The sequence below is a fragment of the Siniperca chuatsi genome, linkage group LG7 (assembly GCF_020085105.1).
Source record: "Siniperca chuatsi isolate FFG_IHB_CAS linkage group LG7, ASM2008510v1, whole genome shotgun sequence".
NCBI classification, from domain to species: Eukaryota; Metazoa; Chordata; class Actinopteri; order Centrarchiformes; family Sinipercidae; genus Siniperca; species Siniperca chuatsi.
The window spans coordinates 30785713-30806263 of NC_058048.1; the positions used below are offsets into that span (position 1 = coordinate 30785713).

Genomic DNA, 20551 nt, shown 5'->3' on the forward strand with positions numbered 1-20551 from the left:
ACACAATAAAACATAAAATATGTCTTCATAGGAGACGTTATACACATTAATAAACACTTGTCCTTATATCTACTTAAAACTACATTATAGTGTGTTATAAACCATTTATTAAATTATGTATTCTGCTTACAAATGTTTAAATAGGGGGTCTTAAAGTAAACTGTTGCCCAACATTCTCATCTGGCAATAAAGTATTAGTTCAGATCATGGTTATGACAGATAAACTGCGGTTAAGGTTCGGGTTAGGCAACTAAAACAACTGGTTAAAGTTAGGGAAATAGTGATAATCATGCAAACATTATATCTTTGTGGTTATTGCAATTGCAGACAATACAAATGTTTGAAATATTTTTTCTACTGCAGCTCCTCAAAGCAACTGTGCATGAAAATCATAAGAAGGTCACAGAATGCCACATCCTGTTCATGTTTTAATTTTCTGTGTAAATGTTAGTTGTCAAAAAGAAGGCTATTAAAGCTGCAGCAGGATGACGTATCTCTGTGTCAGCATGAGTTTCAGGAACATTATTCCTGTTTGCATGTGACGGAGGAAGTTTAGCTCGAGGGATTCCCCCCAGCTGAGCTGTGAGGAGCAGGATGCGAGCAGCAGCAGTAGTACAGAGGCATGGAGGTGTAGCGCATTTAGTACTATCAGTAGTAGTTATAGCAGTAGCAGTAGTTGTAGTAATGATAGTAAAATAATAATTGCAGTAATAAAAAGTCATACTTATATGTCTGCACACTGCCTTCCAGTGGTCACATGCCATAACTACACTCCTGTCTATTGTAAAAGTTTGTGAGAACAAGAACTGTTAGTGCGCTGTTGTGTCTGCCTTTAAACCTGATACAGCTGATTACCATGAGAGCGGTTATAACCTTGTGTTTACACTGTCCTCCAGTGGTCACAGTGCGCAACTACACTGCTGTGTAGTGTAACCCCTATACTACGCTGCTGCAGTAGAGAAGGCTGCAGTTTAAAACTCTTTATTTTGAAAGTTAGTATGCTGCTAGTGTGCTGTTGTGTCTGCCTTCACACTTAGTAGAGTTCATTGCGATGAGAGCGTCGATACGCACGAGTTAATTTTGTGAGACGAGACGTAACAGGTGAGACAAGACAAGACAGGGCATTGGGTGAACTGAGTCCATATGGCAAAACAAAGGTTAGGACTTATGATGTGGGAAGTGTGTATGAGAGAAGGTGCAAGGCTGTCTGTTGTGTAGAATTATTGTGTGTGTGTGTGTAGGTGTGATTGTGTATGCATGTGTAGAGGAGCAGTAGGGGGGAGGGGTTTTAATTTGTATGCACCTCTTCCAAATACCCAGCACACAGCAGACAGACAGCTGGTAAACATAGTGGAGCTTTTAGCAGCTAAAGGTGTTTCGCTGCCCTCTGGTGGTCACAGTAAGTAATTACATCTCTGTTTCTTTGTAGTTACACACTGTGGCCACTAGATGTCAGTGTACACACATGATTATAAATGCTCTAATGGTAATCATCTGTACCAACAGTTCCTGTAAACACTTTCAAAATAAAAGTTTCAAAATAGACAGGGGTCTAATTACACACTGACCACCGGAGGGCACTGCAGACACATTATTATAAAGGCTGTCATGACAAACAACTGTGTTTTTAGTTTGGCTCATTTCGCTAACATGGTGGGGGCGGGGTTTATGACCTGTACTGCAGCCAGCCACCAGGGGGCGATCCAGATGTTCTGGCTTCACTTTTGGGGAGCCGACACGTCGTCCATCTTTATTTACAGTCTGTGGTAAGCCCCCAGGAAGTGCGCCAGGCTTTGAAGCTAATTTGACATAGCAGCCAAACCGTGGAACTTACAACTTTGATGCACAAGACTTTTTCCCATGGACTTACATTCTGAAAGAAGCAGCTGTAAAACGGTGGATACATTTTTTATTTGAGCGTCACAACCCCCGCGAAATGACTTGTTTCACTATCCGAATTTGATCTATTTGGTCCAATAACATTTGGAAAGTCTAGAAGAGCCGCACCATTAAATCATTCTATCCCCTTTCGAGTTAGCGGAGGGCTAAACCGGAAGTTAGCCCCCGAGCTGGCCAAGGGACGAGGGGTTAAAGGAAACGCTAGTGCGTTTGCTCCTGTGGGGCCGCACAATGAGGAAGCTGTAGGAAAAGTCGAACCCTTCTGGCTTCATGCGCCACTGAGCAGCTTTCATAGGAATGAACGGAGCCCCGCCTCCGACGCTGTATCCGGCTCCGACATTGGTGCAGTCACACACTCTGACCACCAGAGGGTAGTGTACACATATAATTTTATTCCAAACCAAAAGGTGAATAAATGTCCAATAATAGAAATAGAAATGAAACACAAAACAACACACAGTGTTGTCTCCTAACATCAACACCTACTATAAAGTGTACCAGCTGTAAAAAACACTTCTGTGGTCTCCCTGCACAAACGTTAATGTGTCATTTCATTTGATGAATCCTGACCTGTGCAGAAGCAAAACGTTCGACAGTTCTTTACAGGCTGCGTTATTTAGACATATTGCATGATGTCACGCTGTAAGATCATTGTGATCAACCTGATCTGTGCCCTCGACACAGTCACAAAATCTGTCCTCAGTTCAGATTATTCTTCCAGGTTTTACACCACTGTAAAATTCAAATGTGCAAATATTAAGATTATTTGAAGCTCCGGAGTCCAACGGCACAGAGAGAAGAGTCACTCATGTGACTTCAGAGCCACAAAACCAAACCCGCTGAATTTACTGAAAAGTTAGACAGTCACAACAGTAACGTGATAACTTTGGAGGAGAACTGAACACAACAGCAGAGTCTGGTCTCGCAGGTTTGATGCCCAGTCATCAGAGTCCAGTTTCACTTCCATGTCAGTCTTTCTTTTCCTTTGGTTCTTCAACAATAAATTAACAATACTGAAACTATGTAAATCCTACATATTATATACATATATATTTAATAACATATATACTGTTACGTATTCACAATTACACATACATAATTCTGCATTTATATACATTTCTGTCAGTCTTGAGAATATCACACTATGACAAGATGATGACATGATCACAAAAGAATTAGAAAAGCTGTAAATTGCTGCATTACTGAGGCACCAGCCCTCCTTAAATTAACTTTGGGATCTGTAAGTCAAAATATACATTAAATGAGTTTTACTTCTAGAAAAATATATAAAGGTGACAAAATTTCTTTCTTTCTTTTATTATTCCTACAATATTCTCACGACACTACAGTCTGGTTAAGGCCAGGTGTTTTCTCCCCCATGTCTCCTCTCCTCGTCTCCTCTCCTCGTCTCCTCTCCTTGTCTCCGCTCCTCATCTCTTCTCGTCTCCTTGTCTCCTGTCCTTGTCTCCTCTCCTTGTTTCCTCTCCTCGTCTCCTCTCCTTGTCTCCGCTCCTCATCTCTTCTCGTCTCCTTGTCTCCTGTCCTTGTCTCCTGTCCTTGTCTCCTCTCCTTGTTTCCTCTTCTCGTCTCCTCTCTTGTCTCCTGTCCTTGTCTCCTCTCCTTGTTTCCTCTCCTCGTCTCCTCTCCTTGTCTCCTCTCCTTGTCTCCTCTCCTCATCTCGTCTCATCTCCTTGTCTCCTGTCCTTGTCTCCTCTCCTTGATTCCTCTCCTCGTCTCATTTCCTCATCTCCTCTCTTGTCTCCTGTCCTTGTCTTCTCTCCTTGTTTCCTCTCCTCGTCTCCTCTCCTTGTCTCCTGTCCTTGTCTCCTCTCCTAAATGTTGCTCTGACTCTGGCCGGTGGTCGGGGATCTCCTCCCGTCTCTTCCTGACAGTTTCTTTAGCAGCGACTCTCTGAAGGTTCGGCACATCAGGAAGTAGATGATGGGGTCGAGGCAGACGTTGAGCGCCGACAGGAAGAGCGTCCCCTCCTTCATCTGGAACAGCAGGAAGTGTGTACCCTGGCTGAAGCCCAAGTCCAGCGTCTGGCACAGAGTGTACGGCACACGGCAGACGTGGTACGGCACGAAGCAAACGACGAATACCACCAGGATGCTGAAGATGCTGCGGTTCGACTTGCGGCAGACGTTGCCGCTGTTGCCACGCACGCGGCGGTATGACTGGTAGACCCGGCAGGCGATGGAGGTATAGCAGAAAGCGAGGACCAGCAGGGTCACCCAGAACAGGCTAATACTGAAGAAGGTGGACACCTTGTGCCACTGCACGCCCAGCGACGTCTTCAGCTGAATGCAGTGCCGCGCGTTCCCCTCATTAGGCGGCAGGCTGGTCAGCAGGGCGTTGGGCAGGACGCAGAGGAGGAGGAAGAGGCTCCAGATGAGGAGCGCCAGCACTTGGGCGAAGCTGACGCTCTGCAGGAGGTGTAGCAAGGACACCCCGCCCAACCTGGACCTGCAGGTGGAGGGGGAGGGGGAGGGAGAGGTGTGTCGGACGATCTTGACGTAGCGCTCGAGGCTGATGAGGCCCATGAAAAGGATCCCCACGTACATGGACGAGTAAAAGAGCACGGCGGTGTAGCGGCAGACGACCACATGAAGGTGCCAGCTGCCCAGGCCCAGCTCAGCCGCCACCTTGAAGGGGAAGGTGACCAGCATGAGGAGGTCGGCCACCACCATGTTCTTCAGGTAGACGACCAGCCCTGAGTCACTGGGCACTCTGAAGAAGATACAGGCGGCCACACCGTTCAGGGACACCCCCAAAATGCAGATCACTAAATAGAGCGGCGGGAGGATGTGGTGGGTGAAGCTGCTGCTGAAGTCTGATTGGTTGGTGGTGAGGCGGGTGGAGTTGAGGGGATCCATCCCTGGAAACACAGAAACGACACAGTTTGAACACAACGATAATGAACAGTACTTTGTATATCCTTGTTCCGTTTTTTCTCGTGGTTGTTAAGTCAATGTCGCACATATCCGATAAAAAAATACATATCAATGAAAAGTGTCAGCCCTATTTTCTGTGACGATACAAATTTGTGATGTGAAGCTCCTCAGAGAACCAGCTTACAACGACTTCACAAACTCACAAATGTGTTCAATAAGCTGCAGATTCTCACCAGCGGGAGCCGTTCAGTAATTATCAGAGCTGCTCTACAAATGACAACCAGCGCCTCCTGTAGGCGAAATAAATTAATCAACATCATTTATCACAATTAACTCCATTAGATATTAAATACTCAGACTATAAAATATCAAATGTTAGTTTAAGTGAATGAATTTGTCATTTATTGACCTTTCTAGACACCTTTCAATCAGGTTAGCATGAAGCTTTTTAACCCTGGAGGGGTTTGGATCACATTTATGAAACTTTGGGATTGTGATTTTAGATTTTTTTGGGAATAAATTCTGTTGACTTTAAGTCAGATCTATGAACTGCTTAAGGATTTCTTCCCCCTACAACATTTGATGCCATGAAGGTCACTGAAATTTCTTAATCTATTTTGGTTTATTCTTTAAAAGAGAAAGAAGTGTCATCGGCGTAATGGAAGAAGATGCTGAACTTTTATTTTCTGGGAATAACAATTAGCCACTAACGTGTTTTTTAACTCTATCAATCAATTGTTTTTTGTACTATTTCTTTCTTCCTCTGAAAGTCTCAGATCTATACAGTAGATGTCTTGCACAGTTTCTTTTTCAGGATAACCAGAGCTGTTTGAAAATGAACCAGACTAAGAGTCTACAGTCATGCTAACATCAGCATGCTAACATGCTCACAATGACAATGCTAACAGGTATAATGTTTACCACGTTCACCATCTTTGTTACAAGCGTGTTAGCATGCTAACATTTGCTAATTAGCACCAAACACAAATACGCTGATGGGAATGTCATTAGCTTTGCAGGTATTTGGTCATAAATTAAAGTTTTGGACACATGTCAAATGTCTGAACCACATTTCATCACAATCCATCCAGTCGTTGCAGAGTTATATCAGTCTGGATGTAGAGCCATGCAATTTGTCAAACACTTATCTATCTAACAGGTTTGGTTTTCTTTATAATGACCATTACAGCCTCACAGAGCTGTAGATTCTTAGTCTTGTTCTCACAATAACTCCCCTTGTATTTAAATAGCAACAAAGGAGTCACTACAGCAGTTTCCGTCTGTGCTTCTCTGCTGAAACTCCCTGTTGACTCCCACAGAAGCCTTTTATGTTCATGAACTGAACACACAGCGATCTGTTTACACTGGGACACGTGCACAAATACAAAGTGTCTTGAACTTCACACACACTTCCCTCCTACCACTGATTCATCCCAGTCCAACACCCACTCACGGCCCTCCTTCATCCACGCTTATAAAAACAGTCGGTCAGGGATGACATAGCAGGACGACACCAGGCTGCCTTTTGTTTTCCTGTCTTGATTCATTTATTTTTAGTCCTCATCCCGACCTGACTCAGTCTCGAACTTGTGACTTCTGCTGTTGCCAGTCCTGTCACGATTACTCCAAATCCCAAGTGCTATGTCACCAGTTGATCATTACAGCAGTAAAACCCAAACAAGCTGAAACTCTTTTAAACGTTAAAGGGATCTTGAGGCTTCTGTATTGTACGGTCTTCACCTGTGCTGATCTGACTCTAGTTTATGCAAACTACAGTTAAGCTAATTAAAATAATAATGTCATGTTTCAGGACTTCAGGGTCTTCATAAAAAAAAAAAAGTACTCTGACTTCCTGTGTTTATGTTGACCACATTATTTGACATGAAACAGCTGCGGATAGAAAGCTACAGCTGTAGTATATAAACCAGTATACAACCAGTTTCTAACACACACGCATGCAGCTAAAGAGCAGACTCCTCTTTGGATTCCCTGGTGGCCGAGGGGTTAAGGCGCCCACCATGAACTGCAACGTCCACGGTATGAGTCAGGTTGGGGATCTTTGATTCTCCGTCTCTCTCTCACCTCATTCCCTGTCATCTCTCTACTGTCGACTATCTATAAATCTATAAATACCCAAAAACTTAAGAATAGGGACATCAACTTCCTGTGCCAGAGCCACAAAAACACAGAAGACAGTAAAATGTCCACAAAAATCTCAACAAGCACGGAGGAGTTGGACACAGATGTACAGGTTGACTTACATAAATAACAACTCTTAAATCAACATATTTATTTGATAACATGAACCAAACGTAAAGTCTAGTGCAGTGCCTTTGTTGTTATTTTACTGTACAAGGCGTCATTTACATGAACTACATTTTTCATATTATGCTTTCAAATGTATCAAACCGGAGGAATAAACATTTAAATCGCTGTACTAAAAACCCTGTTTAATATACATTTATGTGTCAGCTAGTAAGGGTATCTCACAGTTGTCATAGTAACGCAACACGATGCACAGCAGTCGAAAACAATGACTGTTAGAGTGGAGACTATAATAAGTACAATCAGACTGTATAGTTAAAACTACTTGGCTTACAGCTTTTGGTGGACAGGGGATGTTGACTGTCCCACACCTGAATCCAGCACGTGGTGCCAAATAAGTTCAAATTAACCTACTTCATTTTTATTCATTGTTTAGTTTAACTTCAATATTTAATTGCAAATAGCCTAAAACTGCTAACTTCTGTTTTTGGAGTGATTGAGAATAGGCCTATATTATTTCAGCCGTGGGGCGGGGTGGGGTTGCCATGTAAAAGAAAATACTATAAAGGGGTGCCTTGGTTTAAAAAAGTTTGGGGACCACTGGTCTGGTGGTAATCACTGCTAATGTTAGCAAGCTATGCTAACTAGCTTCCACAAACGTTCAGTGAGTCAGTAGCACATCTCCTCCCAACGCTGCCATGGGAAGCGTCCACTCAGAGGCTTAAAGGGACAGTTCACCCCAAAATCAAAAATACATATCTCTCCTCTCACCTGTAGCGCTGTTTATCCATCTAGATTGTTTTGGTGTGAGCTGATGAGTTTTGGAGATATCTGCATTTTTTTATATAATGGGACTGTATGGCACTCGGCTTGTGGAGCTCAAAGCACCAAAAATATACATTTGAAAAACTCAACAGCAGCGTCTCTTTCCAGAAATCATAACTCGGTTACTCAAGATAATCCACAGATTTGTTGAGAGCAGTTTCATGTAGGAACTATTTTCTTTCTACCGATAGTTCCTACATGAAACTGCTGGTCTGTCGATGGATAAATACCACTACAGATAAGAGGAAAAATATGTATTTTTCACTTTGGGGTGCACTGTCCCTTTAAAGCTTAGTCTAAAGTCCTGTTGGCGTCCCCTAGAGGCTGCAGTGTTCATTACAGCCACAGTGGTAAAGTGTTGGACAGAGGTAGAGGAAAGGTCACGGGGGTCATTCAAATCTAAAGGTTTCATTCTCTGGGAAGCAGGAATGACATCAGGGCATTTCATTTTCTCCTACAGCTGATGCATCTAGAGACTAAATGTAATTTTTCTGCTGAGTCTCTCCTGCACAGACTTGTGTTTTGGCATGTTTTGAAGATGACTTATGTTTTTGGTTGGCATTTTGGCAGAAACAGATATAGGAGATGCTGATCAGCAGAAAAGCAACAACTTCTGCTTTCGGCTTTCTACAGATGACCTGGCAGATACGGTGATGCAATGAGTCAGAGGTAGTTAATGTTCTGAGGAAACGTAAAGATTGTGTGCAAGATTAGAACATTTCTAAGAGTCATTTGTTAACCAAAACTTCCTCTGTCCAGCTCGTTATGTCATACCTGAGTTTGTGAAGCAATCAACCTGAATCATGATGAGGTGGAATTCAGTGGAAACGTATTCAGTATTCACTTCAGTTATTGGAAGTCAGCTTTGTGGATTAGTGAGATCAGGGCGTTGGTACTGCAGTTAAACAAACGCAATCATCAGCAAGTGTAAATGTGTAGGAAAACAGGAGCTTCGGTGTTTCTCTCAGTAGTTTTAAACCTGTTGGGGACAAAGATTTCATCAGGGGCGCCATAAGGATCAAACCACTGCTTTTTGATTTAAACACATTATGAGCAAAACATAATACTGTAAATCCTGTCATTTATATGTGGATGACACACAGCGGTACAGTTCTCTCCAACCCTAACGCCAACGCACAAGAACGTCCATATTGGACGGTTCTGCAAACTAAGTCCAATGCAACGTTTGCTTTCTACAATACGCACGCATGGTAACGACGCTATGGTTAAGGTTGGGGACAGTAATTATTTTTATAGCAAGAGTTTGAATTTTTTGGGAAATACTCGTATTGATTATTATCTGACACCACTCTCATATCTGTACGGTAAATGTAGAGCTACAGCCAGCAGCTAGTTAGCTTAGCATAAAGCCTGGAAACTTAAGTAAAAGTACAAAGCATCAAAATACACTTAGTAAAGTAAAAGTACTCATTATGCAGAATGGTCCATTTCAGAGTAATATATATTATATTATAGGATTATAATTATTGATGCATTAATGTGTTCATCACTTTAATGTTGCAGCAGGTGAAGGTGGGGCTTATTTTAATTACTTTATTTTTAATTACTTTACATAGCTACTACTGGGTGTGACTCTCCCCCCGGGGATCAATAAAGTCTTAACCAATAATAATACATCATAATTGATTTGTTGATTATATTTTTGTATTATTAATCTGAATCTGCTAAGAATCAGTAACTAAAGTTATCAAATTAAAAAGTACATTTACTGAAGTACTGAACTACAGTTTTGAGCTACTTGTACTTTATTTGAGTATTTCAATTTTATGCTGCTTTATACTTCTGCTCCGCGACCTCTCAGAGGGAAATGTTGAACTTTTTACCGCACTTTATTTGACAGCTTTATTTACAGATTACGTTTTTACACGCAAAACCTTTGATCCGTTTATATGAAACGTTGTTAAAGATCAAACCATCCAAAAGTATATAAAGTTGTTAAAATTAGCTCCTTCTCGACCAACACGTTAAACGCTGTTCGTAGTTCAGTTCAGACGTGCAGAAATCCCCTTTATGGATGTAATACCTGGGGTGCTGGGCTGGCTGTAGTGATGATATCACATCCTGGACAGAGTTAGTTCTCTGATCTTACCTTTGATTGTGTGTATCTACGTTTATTCTGTGGTTTCTTCACATCTTTGTGCTTACTATTTCTTTTCTTCTTTTGTCCTTTGCCGCATTTACATCTTCTGTAACTTCTTTCTGTGAGCATTTTAACATAAGCAGCACGTGCCTCAACTTGCTTTGTTGTGTATCTAAATGGTTCAATCTGAACAGCTCATTGATAAGATCATTTTGGCTCTTGCCTTGTTTTTTCATCTATTTTGTATGACAGAGTATAAAAACATGATAACATTATGGGATAATGTCGTCATTTCACAGGAGAAATGTGTAATAGTTGGAGAACACGTCATAATGTTACGAGAATAGGAGGTGAAATAAGTAGGAATCACAGATCAGAGCTCGAAGGGTACACGTCATGGGGAAATGACGTTGTAGTCAAAACACAAGTCATTTCCATCCCTGCGTTACTGGATATATGGAAAGCTGAAACACAAACATGATTTTCTTTGGAAAAATGAATAACCCACATCAGGATGTCAGGCTGTTTGATGGGCTGTCACCATCAGAAACACTTCTTCCTTCGTCTTACGGCTCTTCTCTGCCGGACGCTTCTTTTGCTTCTTCGCAGTCTGTCAGATGTTCTTTTTATTTTTTACATTTTATGTATTAATTTAAACGTTAAATTATGAATGCACTCACCGTAAGTTGCTTTTGACAAAGATGTCATCCAAATGCATGTAATTAATCAGCATTTTGATAATCGATTAATCGTTTCAGTAAACATTGCAGGTTCCAGCTTCTCAGATGTGAGGATTTGAAACTTTCCTTTGTTTTATATGATAGTTGATTGAACATCTTTGGGTTCGGGAGTTTGGGTTAGATAAAACAAGACATTTGAAGACGTCCCACTTCCACTATTCCACTATTTTTGACATTTTATGGCCTTAAAGGTTAATTGAGAAAATAATCAGCAAATCATTCAAAAATGAAAATAAATGTTAGTTGCAGCCCCTTAAAGTAATATGATTTATGCAAATGTTATCTCCTTACATGGTAGTCTAAATCAGTGTCTCTTAAACTATGAGTCTTGACCCAAAATAGGCCGCGAACCCTTTATTTGTGGGCCCCGACATTATATCCTGACATGTATTTCTATAACTATTTATGTTTTTGATTTTGCAGTTTAAAATGCTCCTACAGTGTCCCTCCCCCCCTCCGTTACACTGCTTACATTAGAGAATGTTTTTCCACATTTTTCCACTGTGTCCGGCTCTCAAAGCTGCCGTTAACATTAGCGTCCATTTTTATTTCACCAAAGTTCTTATTCACCATTTTCTGTACGTTTTACTGTTGAAATAAAACCTTTGTTACTTCTCTGTAAGCTAAAATAAAGTGGTTATAATAAAGTTTTCTGCAAAAAAAAGACACAGTGGAAGTCAGTTAACTACTGTTTTGTCCAGAGTTTGTTTTTTTAATAATGTTGTATTTTTTCTCTTGCAGTTGGATAATCAGTGAACTCATCGGTCACTAACATGTTGCATCATGTTGAGATGATTTACTGAAGCAATTTGAATATAACCTGCTAGTAAACATTTCTTCCTCTACTGATAGTAGTTTAAGGTAGATATTATAGTGGTTAATTACACATTTGTGAGCTTGGGCCCCCTGAGACACACTGCTCACTTTTGGTTCCTGAGATGTAAAAGTTTAAGAACCCCTGGCCTAAAAGAAAAATTAACTCCCTCTATTTTTAGATTTTTTGCCTAAAACAGTCACACCGAAGAATATTGACTCTACAAGAAAAGTCTGAATCTGCCTTAAAGACCCATCAAAGTGTTATTTTTGCATAATTGTAATATCCTCACAACGTTGTCTTTGTCTCAGATATTGTTTAATATTATTTCTCCTCATATTTTCATGACTTTCGTCATGAAAAGAGGTACGACTGTTCTTTGTTTTGTATTCATTGCTTGCATTGTGTTTTGCCTCTGATACAGATCTGAGTCTGTCATCTTTTCTTGTTGATCTGCTTCATATTTCAACCTGTTCTGATTGTACGTGTGATCTGCTCCATATGTTAACATCTGGACGAGGGAGAACAAGTTCAAAATTACAGTGACATAATTATCACCATCATTTAATGGAAGCTTAGTTGCAATACATTATTTAACATACACTATCTATCTAGTTATCTATCTATTGTTGAAATGAGTCTACTCACCATACAAACAGTCTGACGTTCAGTCAGGTTCCCATACAGATGTTGCCTTTACCTGTAATGTAATTTAATACTGCATAATGTGAACAGAAAGTCTTATGAAGTGTGTTTCAGAGCTGAGAGTTTGAGCAGTTTGGAGTCTTTGGAGCAGTTCCACTTCCTTTCTTTCTCTCTTTCTGACTGTCCCTCCCTCTTTCATCCTCATGCCGTCGCTCGCTCTCTCTCTCTCTCCAGGATACTGCTGACTCTGTTGCTCTCTCTCTCTCTTTAACAAGAGACTGCAGCCATGCTAGCAGCTCTGTGACGCTGTACTTAAGCGCAGCTGTGCTTTGAGCTAAATAATAACATCAGCATCCTAAAATGCTCTCAATGACAATTTCAGGACCACTACCGACTCACAAAAGGGGCAAAGAAAAATTCAGTCGGCTTAAATTCATGGCTAAAAACTGCATGTGACAACACTTTCAGAGACAACTGTGATCTTCTGGGGGGCCGTCCTGCCTCTGGGCTGCACCCCAACCACAGGGGCCCCGTGCCCACAACACAGTGCAGTGTATTTCACCCCTGACTACCTACCCCACCTGTTGATTTTATAAGACCCATCTCTCTACTCGACATAACGCTGTCAACAGAGGCATAAAGGCATAAATAACCTGGTTACAATCCCCATAAACAGGAACTCATTTCCGGTTGCAAAAAGAACAGAAATCAACATGGCTGTTTTTAATATAAAGGCATTAACCAACAAATCCTTTTGTATCAATGACCTCATCACCGATCACAATCTAGACTAGACTTTAGACTCTTTTTCTCACTGAGACCTGGCTGGGCACAGATGCACCTGCCACACTGACTGAGGCCTGCCCCCCCCACCCACCCACCAAACATGGCCACACCTTGGATTTAATTATATCATGCAGTCTGAACATCAATATACCTTCTGTCACTGATCTGGCTCTGTCTGACCACCACTGCGTGTTTTTTTAACAGTTTTGATCTTTCTCTACCAAGTACAACAGAATGTATTGTCAAAAAACGCTACATGACCCCTGAAGTAGCCACAAGTCTCGCATCACATATTGCAACTTAAATATAACGTCTTACCGTCATCCTGTGAAGACTTAGTTAATGATTTTAATGATAAAATGAAACGCAGTCGCTCCAATTAAAACCAGGAAAATAACTACAAAAAAGGTTGCCCCATGGAAAAATAGTCAAGTAATTAGTAATACGTCACAATATACTCTCAGAAAAACTGAAAAATCACGGCAAGCATTCACAATCCCAGACTGCTTTTTAATACAATAGATTCTCTAGTAAATCCCACAGCTAACTACAGTATCGGCTACTTCAAATAATCGACATTAGATCTGGTATCTGTCAGCAGAACTGCGTACAGAGTGATGTCAAGTAGGAACGTTTTGACCTGGTTGATGCTGAAACTCTCAGGAAAATAGTGACAGAACTGAAGCCCTTCACGTGTTCCCTTGACCCGATTCCTACCTCCCTTTTTAATTCTGTATCTGAAGACATCCTTGCCACAGTAAATCACTCCCTACAGCTTGGTGTCTTCCCCACTGATTTTAAAACTGCTTTAGCAAAACCTCTTTTTCAGCCCTGCTAAAAGTAGTGAACGATATCAGAACAAATCTTGACAACAACAAGCCTCCAGTTCTGGTTCTACTTGACCTGAGTGCTGCCTTTAATTGCTTTTAACTGGTTTACCTCTTATCTTTACAGAAGAACATTTTTGTATCTATAGATGACACTACAAGGTTACCTGTGGGGTACCACAAGGATCAGTTTTAGGACCGTTACTTTTTAATTTGTACATGCTACCCCTAAGCAGTGTCATCAGGAGGCACGACACGTCTTTCCACTGCTATGCTGATGACGCTCAGCTCTATGTGGCCATGTCTCCTGATGACACCGGACCCACTGACTCACTTTTTAAATGTATTTTAGATATAAAGGCCATTCACAGAACGTCTTACAGCTCAACCAGGATAGAACAGAAGAGCTGATCAGCCATGACGCTCCGAGCCGCTGGAACAGCTGAAAACACAGATATTTAGTCTGGCTTTTACATAGTATTTTTATAATTTTTTATCATTATTATGTATTTATTGTATTCTATTAATATTTTACTTTTATTATCTTAACTATACATCTTTTATTTTTGTCTTGTTCATTTAACTTTTAGTTTTTGATTGTTTTGGTGTGCATTAGTCTTTAAATCCATTTTTTATGTCCTAAATGTTGTAAAGCACTTTGAATTGCATTTGATTTGTCTGAAAGGTGCTATTTAAATAAAGTGTGATTGATTGACTGATGAATGCTAACATGCTGATGTTCAGCAGGTAGGCTATAATGTTTTCTTAGTTTAGCCTGTTAGCATGCTAACAGAAGCTAATTAGCAGTAAACACAAAATACAGGGGAGGCTGATGGGAACGTCATCAGTTCTGCAGGTATTTGGTCATAAACCAAAGACTTGGACTTGATGAAAAGTCAGAGGATCACCAAAGTCAGTAGAGTCCATCATCTGGGGATCATGAACGTCCACCCAATTGTTGCTGAGCTACTTCACAGAATAAGTGAAAACTTCACTATAAAACCAGGAGACTCTCTCTGGTCCCACAGAGCTTTATTTAATATGTTTGGACAACGATGGAGCTCTATGGTACAGAGGAATAAGACACACACACAACACCTGCCAGTAGGATACATGCATTGTTGGTTTGGCTGTGGGATTTGTTGTCTATAAGAATATAGAGAATATCACCAGATTTATCCTTTAAATACCGAGAAACTCCCAAACATTTATAGCACCTTAACAACAGATTTAAGTCTCCTTTTGGAATCCTTTAACTCAAGTTTGTTTTTGTAAAGATTTTCCAATACAGTGTTTGTTTCTCTCACCTTCATGTCTGCGTTTCTACTGTTTGTCTCAGCAGATAACAGGATGTGTTTCAGACTGATGCTGGACAGACGTTCTCACTTTGTGCTTTTTTTAGCTTCCCATCTTTCCACTTTTAGTGTCACAGCCCCCTCCCCCCTTCCTCTCTCTCTCACCCCTCCACCTGGCCCTGTGTGTACATAATTTGTGTTTGTTTGTGGTAATTTGATTAAACACGGCCTTATATAGGATTGTGCATCATGTGAGCACAAAATAAACAAAGATTATAAAACTACTTTAATTTAATGTGAGGACTTCTCTTCCATGCTGGCTTAAAATCAAGGTTAATTTTTGACATTGGAAACAGCAGTTTAGAATACAATCTAATTAAATTTGGTTTTAATTAAAGTTACAAGTAAAGTTAGAGTTTTCAGCCACTTACAGAGCTCCCTGTAATAACCTGTAATAGCCCTGCTGCCAAAACAAAATGTATTTGATTGTGCAGGTGAAACGGGGTTTGGAGATTTGCTAGAAGTAAAATATATAAATGATCTCACTGTATTAACTTGAATCTGTGTGGACAAGAAGGTCAGTTACAGTTAGATTTCAAAGCTGTGAGACGAACAGTTGCACATCAAAAGCCTGCAGATGCAACACAGGTATTCCTGCTGCTGATGGCTGCAGATATTAAACTGAAAAAGAACTTTATACTTTCCACAAACAGTTTGACGGTATCTGTAAGAATCAGTCATATGGCATCAGTTTTATATCAGTTTTTTTTTAAATTTTGCATATATGGAGAGGTCAGAGTGTGTGTGCCTTAGGCAAATTAAATGACAAAATATATCGTTTGTCCATGTAGAACAATGCATGCAAGTGTTTTCTGCTCTGACGTCTCTATCAGCAGGACAGCGTCATTTATGTGTGTCTTCCAAAACTGTTACAAATCACTGTTGGAAAATAAATCTGTTTAACGATGCGACGACACTATGGTTAAGGTTTGGTTAGGTTTAGACACAAAAACAACTTGGTTAGTTTTACAGAAATATCATGCTTTAGGTTAAAGCAACTGCAAGGAACTTTCATTTTGTGTTGGTTCTGGCGACCCCTGTGGACAACAGCGGTAGTGTTTCCAGCGCCTCGTGTCGTAAAGATCTCGATCTGGCTAGCGCGTGCATTTGTTCTGGAAGCAATTTTTAATACTATTTTTCTTTTTTAAACAGCTGTTTGCAGGATGCACAGCGATGAGGTCATGTATCTTGTTCGTGGCTATGTAAGATTAATAACTGTAATAGGACGATGGTAAAACAAAATAGACTTTGTTCATACATCTAAATTACGTGTCAGCCTATAACTAACAGATTCGGTTGCTCAGTCATTGTCATTTTGTTGAGAAAGCTAAATTTATCACCGTTCCCTAGTAATGTTATAATAAGCCAACAGCATTTGCCATTTGCATCATATGCTAATCTCGCTGATGGTCTCGTTTGATTTTGTAGGACACATAGAGGCATCAGTATTAAATTGTGACTGTTTCATAACCAGTTAAAAACTCCTTGTGCACACGTTACCTACTACTTGGTTGAAGTTAGGGAACAATGGTGGTCTGTGGATTTTGTGGCTCTGTAACGCCGTCACACTGCTTCCTTCCTGGCCGACAAGAGTTTTTCTCGTGAGGACCGTCTCCAACAACACGGAGGCCGTGTTTGCATGTATCACTACGTTGTTTTTCTTTTCTCTCTCTCTCTCTCACGACTGTTGTGTGGATTACAGTTCCCTGGCACCACTAACATTTGCCTACACGGTCTATGCAGGTGATTATATCTTTGCTGGTCTTGTGTTGAAGTCTGTTCCCCATTCAAATTGAGCTTCCCTCCTGTCAGAAAGCTGCTTCCCACAGGTTAGGTTATGGTTACGGTCAGAGGCGGGTAGAGCAGCCAAAAACAAGTAAAAGTAGTCATCAAAATAACTACTTGAGTACAAAAGTATTTACTGAAAAAATGAGTAGCGAGGAACTTAAGAAATAAAGAAAAAAGTCTTTTATTTGATGTGGATATGAAATTATTTCAACCACAGATGGTCTTCCTCAGGTAAAGGTGAAGAAGTGAACATACACCTGTATTTATTTGTGATGAAATGACAAGTCATCTTCTCCTGGTTAGATAACCTGCCGCATCTACACCAGGACAATATTCCCAGTCTGTGTTCGCAAAATATTACATTCATATTAAACTCTGTGAAGTACAGCAATAAGGAAAGATTTTTTTTTTTAATTACATTCTTTGCTTGTTGTCTCCTATATTATGTTATGATTTGGCAAATCGTGTGTCTCTTGTGTCAAAAAGTAAATCTAAAGAGTGTCCTTAAACTAGATGTCCCAAGTCCCAGTTCCCATCCCAGACAGCCACAGATCAGGTGTGAGCCCCCCACATCCAGGTCTCTCCTGTCACATGAAGACAAGTCAGTCTCTTATCTTTCTGAAAATGTCTCATATCGGGTGACTCCTTTCCGGCTAATTGGGAGAAAATGATGTGACGTTACAGGTGTGCTCACTTCTTCACTTTCACCTGAGGAAGACCACCTGTGGTTGAAACGTTATATCACTCATGTCCACGAAATATAAGTGGTTTGTCTTTTTTTTTGTGTGTGTGTTCATAATTTGGTCTCTACTTTTCTGTCTCTCTTCATCAGGCTACGCCAGTGAGCGTGTCTAGTTGAATGCACACCGTTAGCTTGAATATTTACATTACACAGAAAGCTGAGCATGCAGGGCCCTCATGTGAGGAGGGCCAACAAAGCCATGGATGCGGGCAGGGGCCCATAGAGAACGCCTTTGTACGGGGTCCAGAGGTTTGTGTGGAGGCGGACCTGCGACCAGCTGACCACCTGCCTCTTAACGGATCATGAATGCATAAAATGATAAATAAATAAAAGTAGCGCGATGAATGTGTCCAAATGTAACGGAGTAAAAGTCAGGATTTATCTCTAAATATCTACTCAAGTAAAAGTAAAACGTGTGCTGCATTAAAACTACTCTGACAAGTACAATTCACTCAAAAAAGTGACTCAAGTACATGTAACTGGTCACTTCCCCCCTCTGGTTACGGTTGGGGTTATGGATAAAGTCGGGCTCGGGTTATTGTCTTCCACCCACGCTGCTCTGTTCTGGAAGAGAATGGGAGGAAGAGGAATCCAGCGGGGAAGAGGAAGATACCTGACACGAGAGGAGGAAGTGGAGCATCTCTGTTCATCTCTGCTGAAACAACAGTGAACATCTGCACAGCTGCGGTGATGCCCAGCGAGTGCGCCGCTGCTGTGATCTTTCTTTAGATAAAAGCATTCGAGTGGATGTTACCCAGGCCGAATGGTGTTCATGGTAAAACGTCTTTGATGATATGAATATGGGGGCATTCACAGTGATTTGTTTGATTTTTACATGATTTGGAATTACGTTTGTATGCACAATAATACATCGCTATAACCTCTGCTAAATTTAAAAGAGATTTATTTTCTAAATTAAATTCTAGATGTGTTCCTGCATTTCCACGTGTATTTAGTTACATGTTTATTTCACCATTTATTTATATTTTTCCGCATTTAAATAAATGTAGAAACAAATATATAGGCTAAGTAAATGAAAACATAAATACAGAAATATTAAATAGAAGAAGAAAATAAATATATATAGAAAAAATATGCTTTACCTATTTATTGCAGTTATTTTTGGGGGGGTATTTTTTTAAATGTGTTCATTAATTTTTGATTAATCAAGCTCATTTATTTATTTATTTATTTCCCGTGTCACTTCTGGGCCCTGACACATGTTCAAATAAAGTGAAAATGTTCAAATAAAGTTTAAAAAAAACGACCATCAATAAATATTCATGAGAGAAGAACGGAGCATGCGTGAAGTGAAACTTTACGGACGACGCATGCGCCCCAACTGCAACTTTTCCGGACTACAATGACCCGAAGTCACTAAACTGGACATTGATCATTAACATCTCTGCAATACTTTAAATATTGTGCAATATTCTGTGTTTCAGTTTAATATTCTCTGTTTATTGATATTTATTCATACCTCCGTCTCATAATCATCTTAATAAGCTACACTTCACTTGACATTATTGCACTATTACTTATTACTTACATTATTACATTGTATTATACCTACATACTTATCAACCTGTAAATCCACTTTGGTACTTTACACTTATTTTAGCTTTTATACTTTATATCCACTTTGTACGTAATTTATCTGACCTGTATAATATTTTGATTTGCAAATCTCTTATTTCTTACTAGAAATAATTGTCTCGTTGCGGACTTATTTTATTATTATTTCTATTTCTATTTCTATTAGTGCTTCTCTTCCTGTGTGCTCTGACGTGACAGCGAGCAGCTGTAACGAAAGAGTTTCCCGTCGGGATCAATAAAGGGATTCTGATTCTGAATAAAGTGGCCAGAGAGTGTACACAGTGTGAAACATCAGACTAAGGCTTGGCCTTTCTTCTTTTACTTTATTATAATTAGACAAATGAATAATTTTACTGTCAACCCTACAGTGGATTTTATTGTTGTGTGTTGTGTTGTAATCCTTAAGATTTCAGTCCTGGTTGTTCAGGCGATACCTGTGGTTACCGTGGTAACAGCAGGTGTGGTTTAACACTACAGCAAACAGTGGCTGAGCAGCTGCTTTGTCAGAAAGCCAACGTTAGAGCAGCCGATGTATCTGTTTACAGCCCAAGACAAACTCAGGTTGCTTTGATAAAGAAGTCAGTTATATTGTCAGTCAATAATAATTTCAGCCTCCATCTGATTTCGCGCTGCGCACACAGCCAGTCGTCGTGGTAACAGCTGACTGTTTCATTTCTCCCTGACAGATTTACAGCTCATCCCACTGACAGCAACATCAACTAAACGCCTGTTGTCTTGTTTTGTGGACGAGTTCTTGACGAACGATCGCGGTCAGCGCTGACCTCGCTGACGCACAGATGGCGTTTCCTGTGGCGGCTTCGCAATAAACGCTGACTGTTTGCCCAGTTAAAGTCTTTTAATGTGAAGCAGCAGCAGGAAATGTTGCGTTAGCATTAGCAGTAACTTAAAGGTCCAGTGTGGAACATTTAGGAGGATCTGTCGGCAGAAATGGAATATAATATTTATAAATATGTTTTCATCAGTGTATAATCCCCTGAAAATAAGAATTGTTGTGTTTTTGTTACCTTAGAATCAGCCTTTATACCTACAGAGGGAGCGGGTCCCCTTCCATGGAGGCCGCCATGTTGCACCGCCATGTTTCTACAGTAGCCCAGAACGGACAAACCAAACACCGGCTCTAGAGAGGGCCTTTCGCGTTTTTCACGAGTAGTTTCACCGTAGTTTCTCCTCCACGCTTGGAAGGGGAGGGTGAGGCGAGCGGTATTTTCGGACTCTGCCACTAACAATGAAAGCTACTATATAGAGGCACAATT

At 40.5% G+C, this 20551-nt stretch overlaps 1 protein-coding gene across 3 annotated transcripts; it reads right to left on the bottom strand.

Moving 5' to 3' along the window:
- Positions 1-3618: 3618 nt before the first annotated feature.
- On the bottom strand, positions 3619-12342 carry LOC122879432 (P2Y purinoceptor 14). Of its 3 annotated transcripts, none has more exons than XM_044203512.1 (3): positions 12187-12342; positions 8658-8778; positions 3619-4777 (listed from the first exon to the last, which is right to left on the bottom strand). In XM_044203512.1, exons 2-3 carry the CDS (start codon positions 8686-8688, stop codon positions 3732-3734), a joined length of 1077 nt encoding a protein of 358 aa, XP_044059447.1. In that variant the 5' UTR covers positions 8689-8778; positions 12187-12342; the 3' UTR covers positions 3619-3731. The 3 variants fall into 3 exon arrangements, with proteins under 3 accessions (XP_044059447.1, XP_044059446.1, XP_044059448.1); XM_044203511.1 differs by having other exon boundaries at positions 8658-8862; XM_044203513.1 differs by lacking the exon at positions 8658-8778.
- Between the last annotated feature and the right edge of the window lie 8209 nt (positions 12343-20551).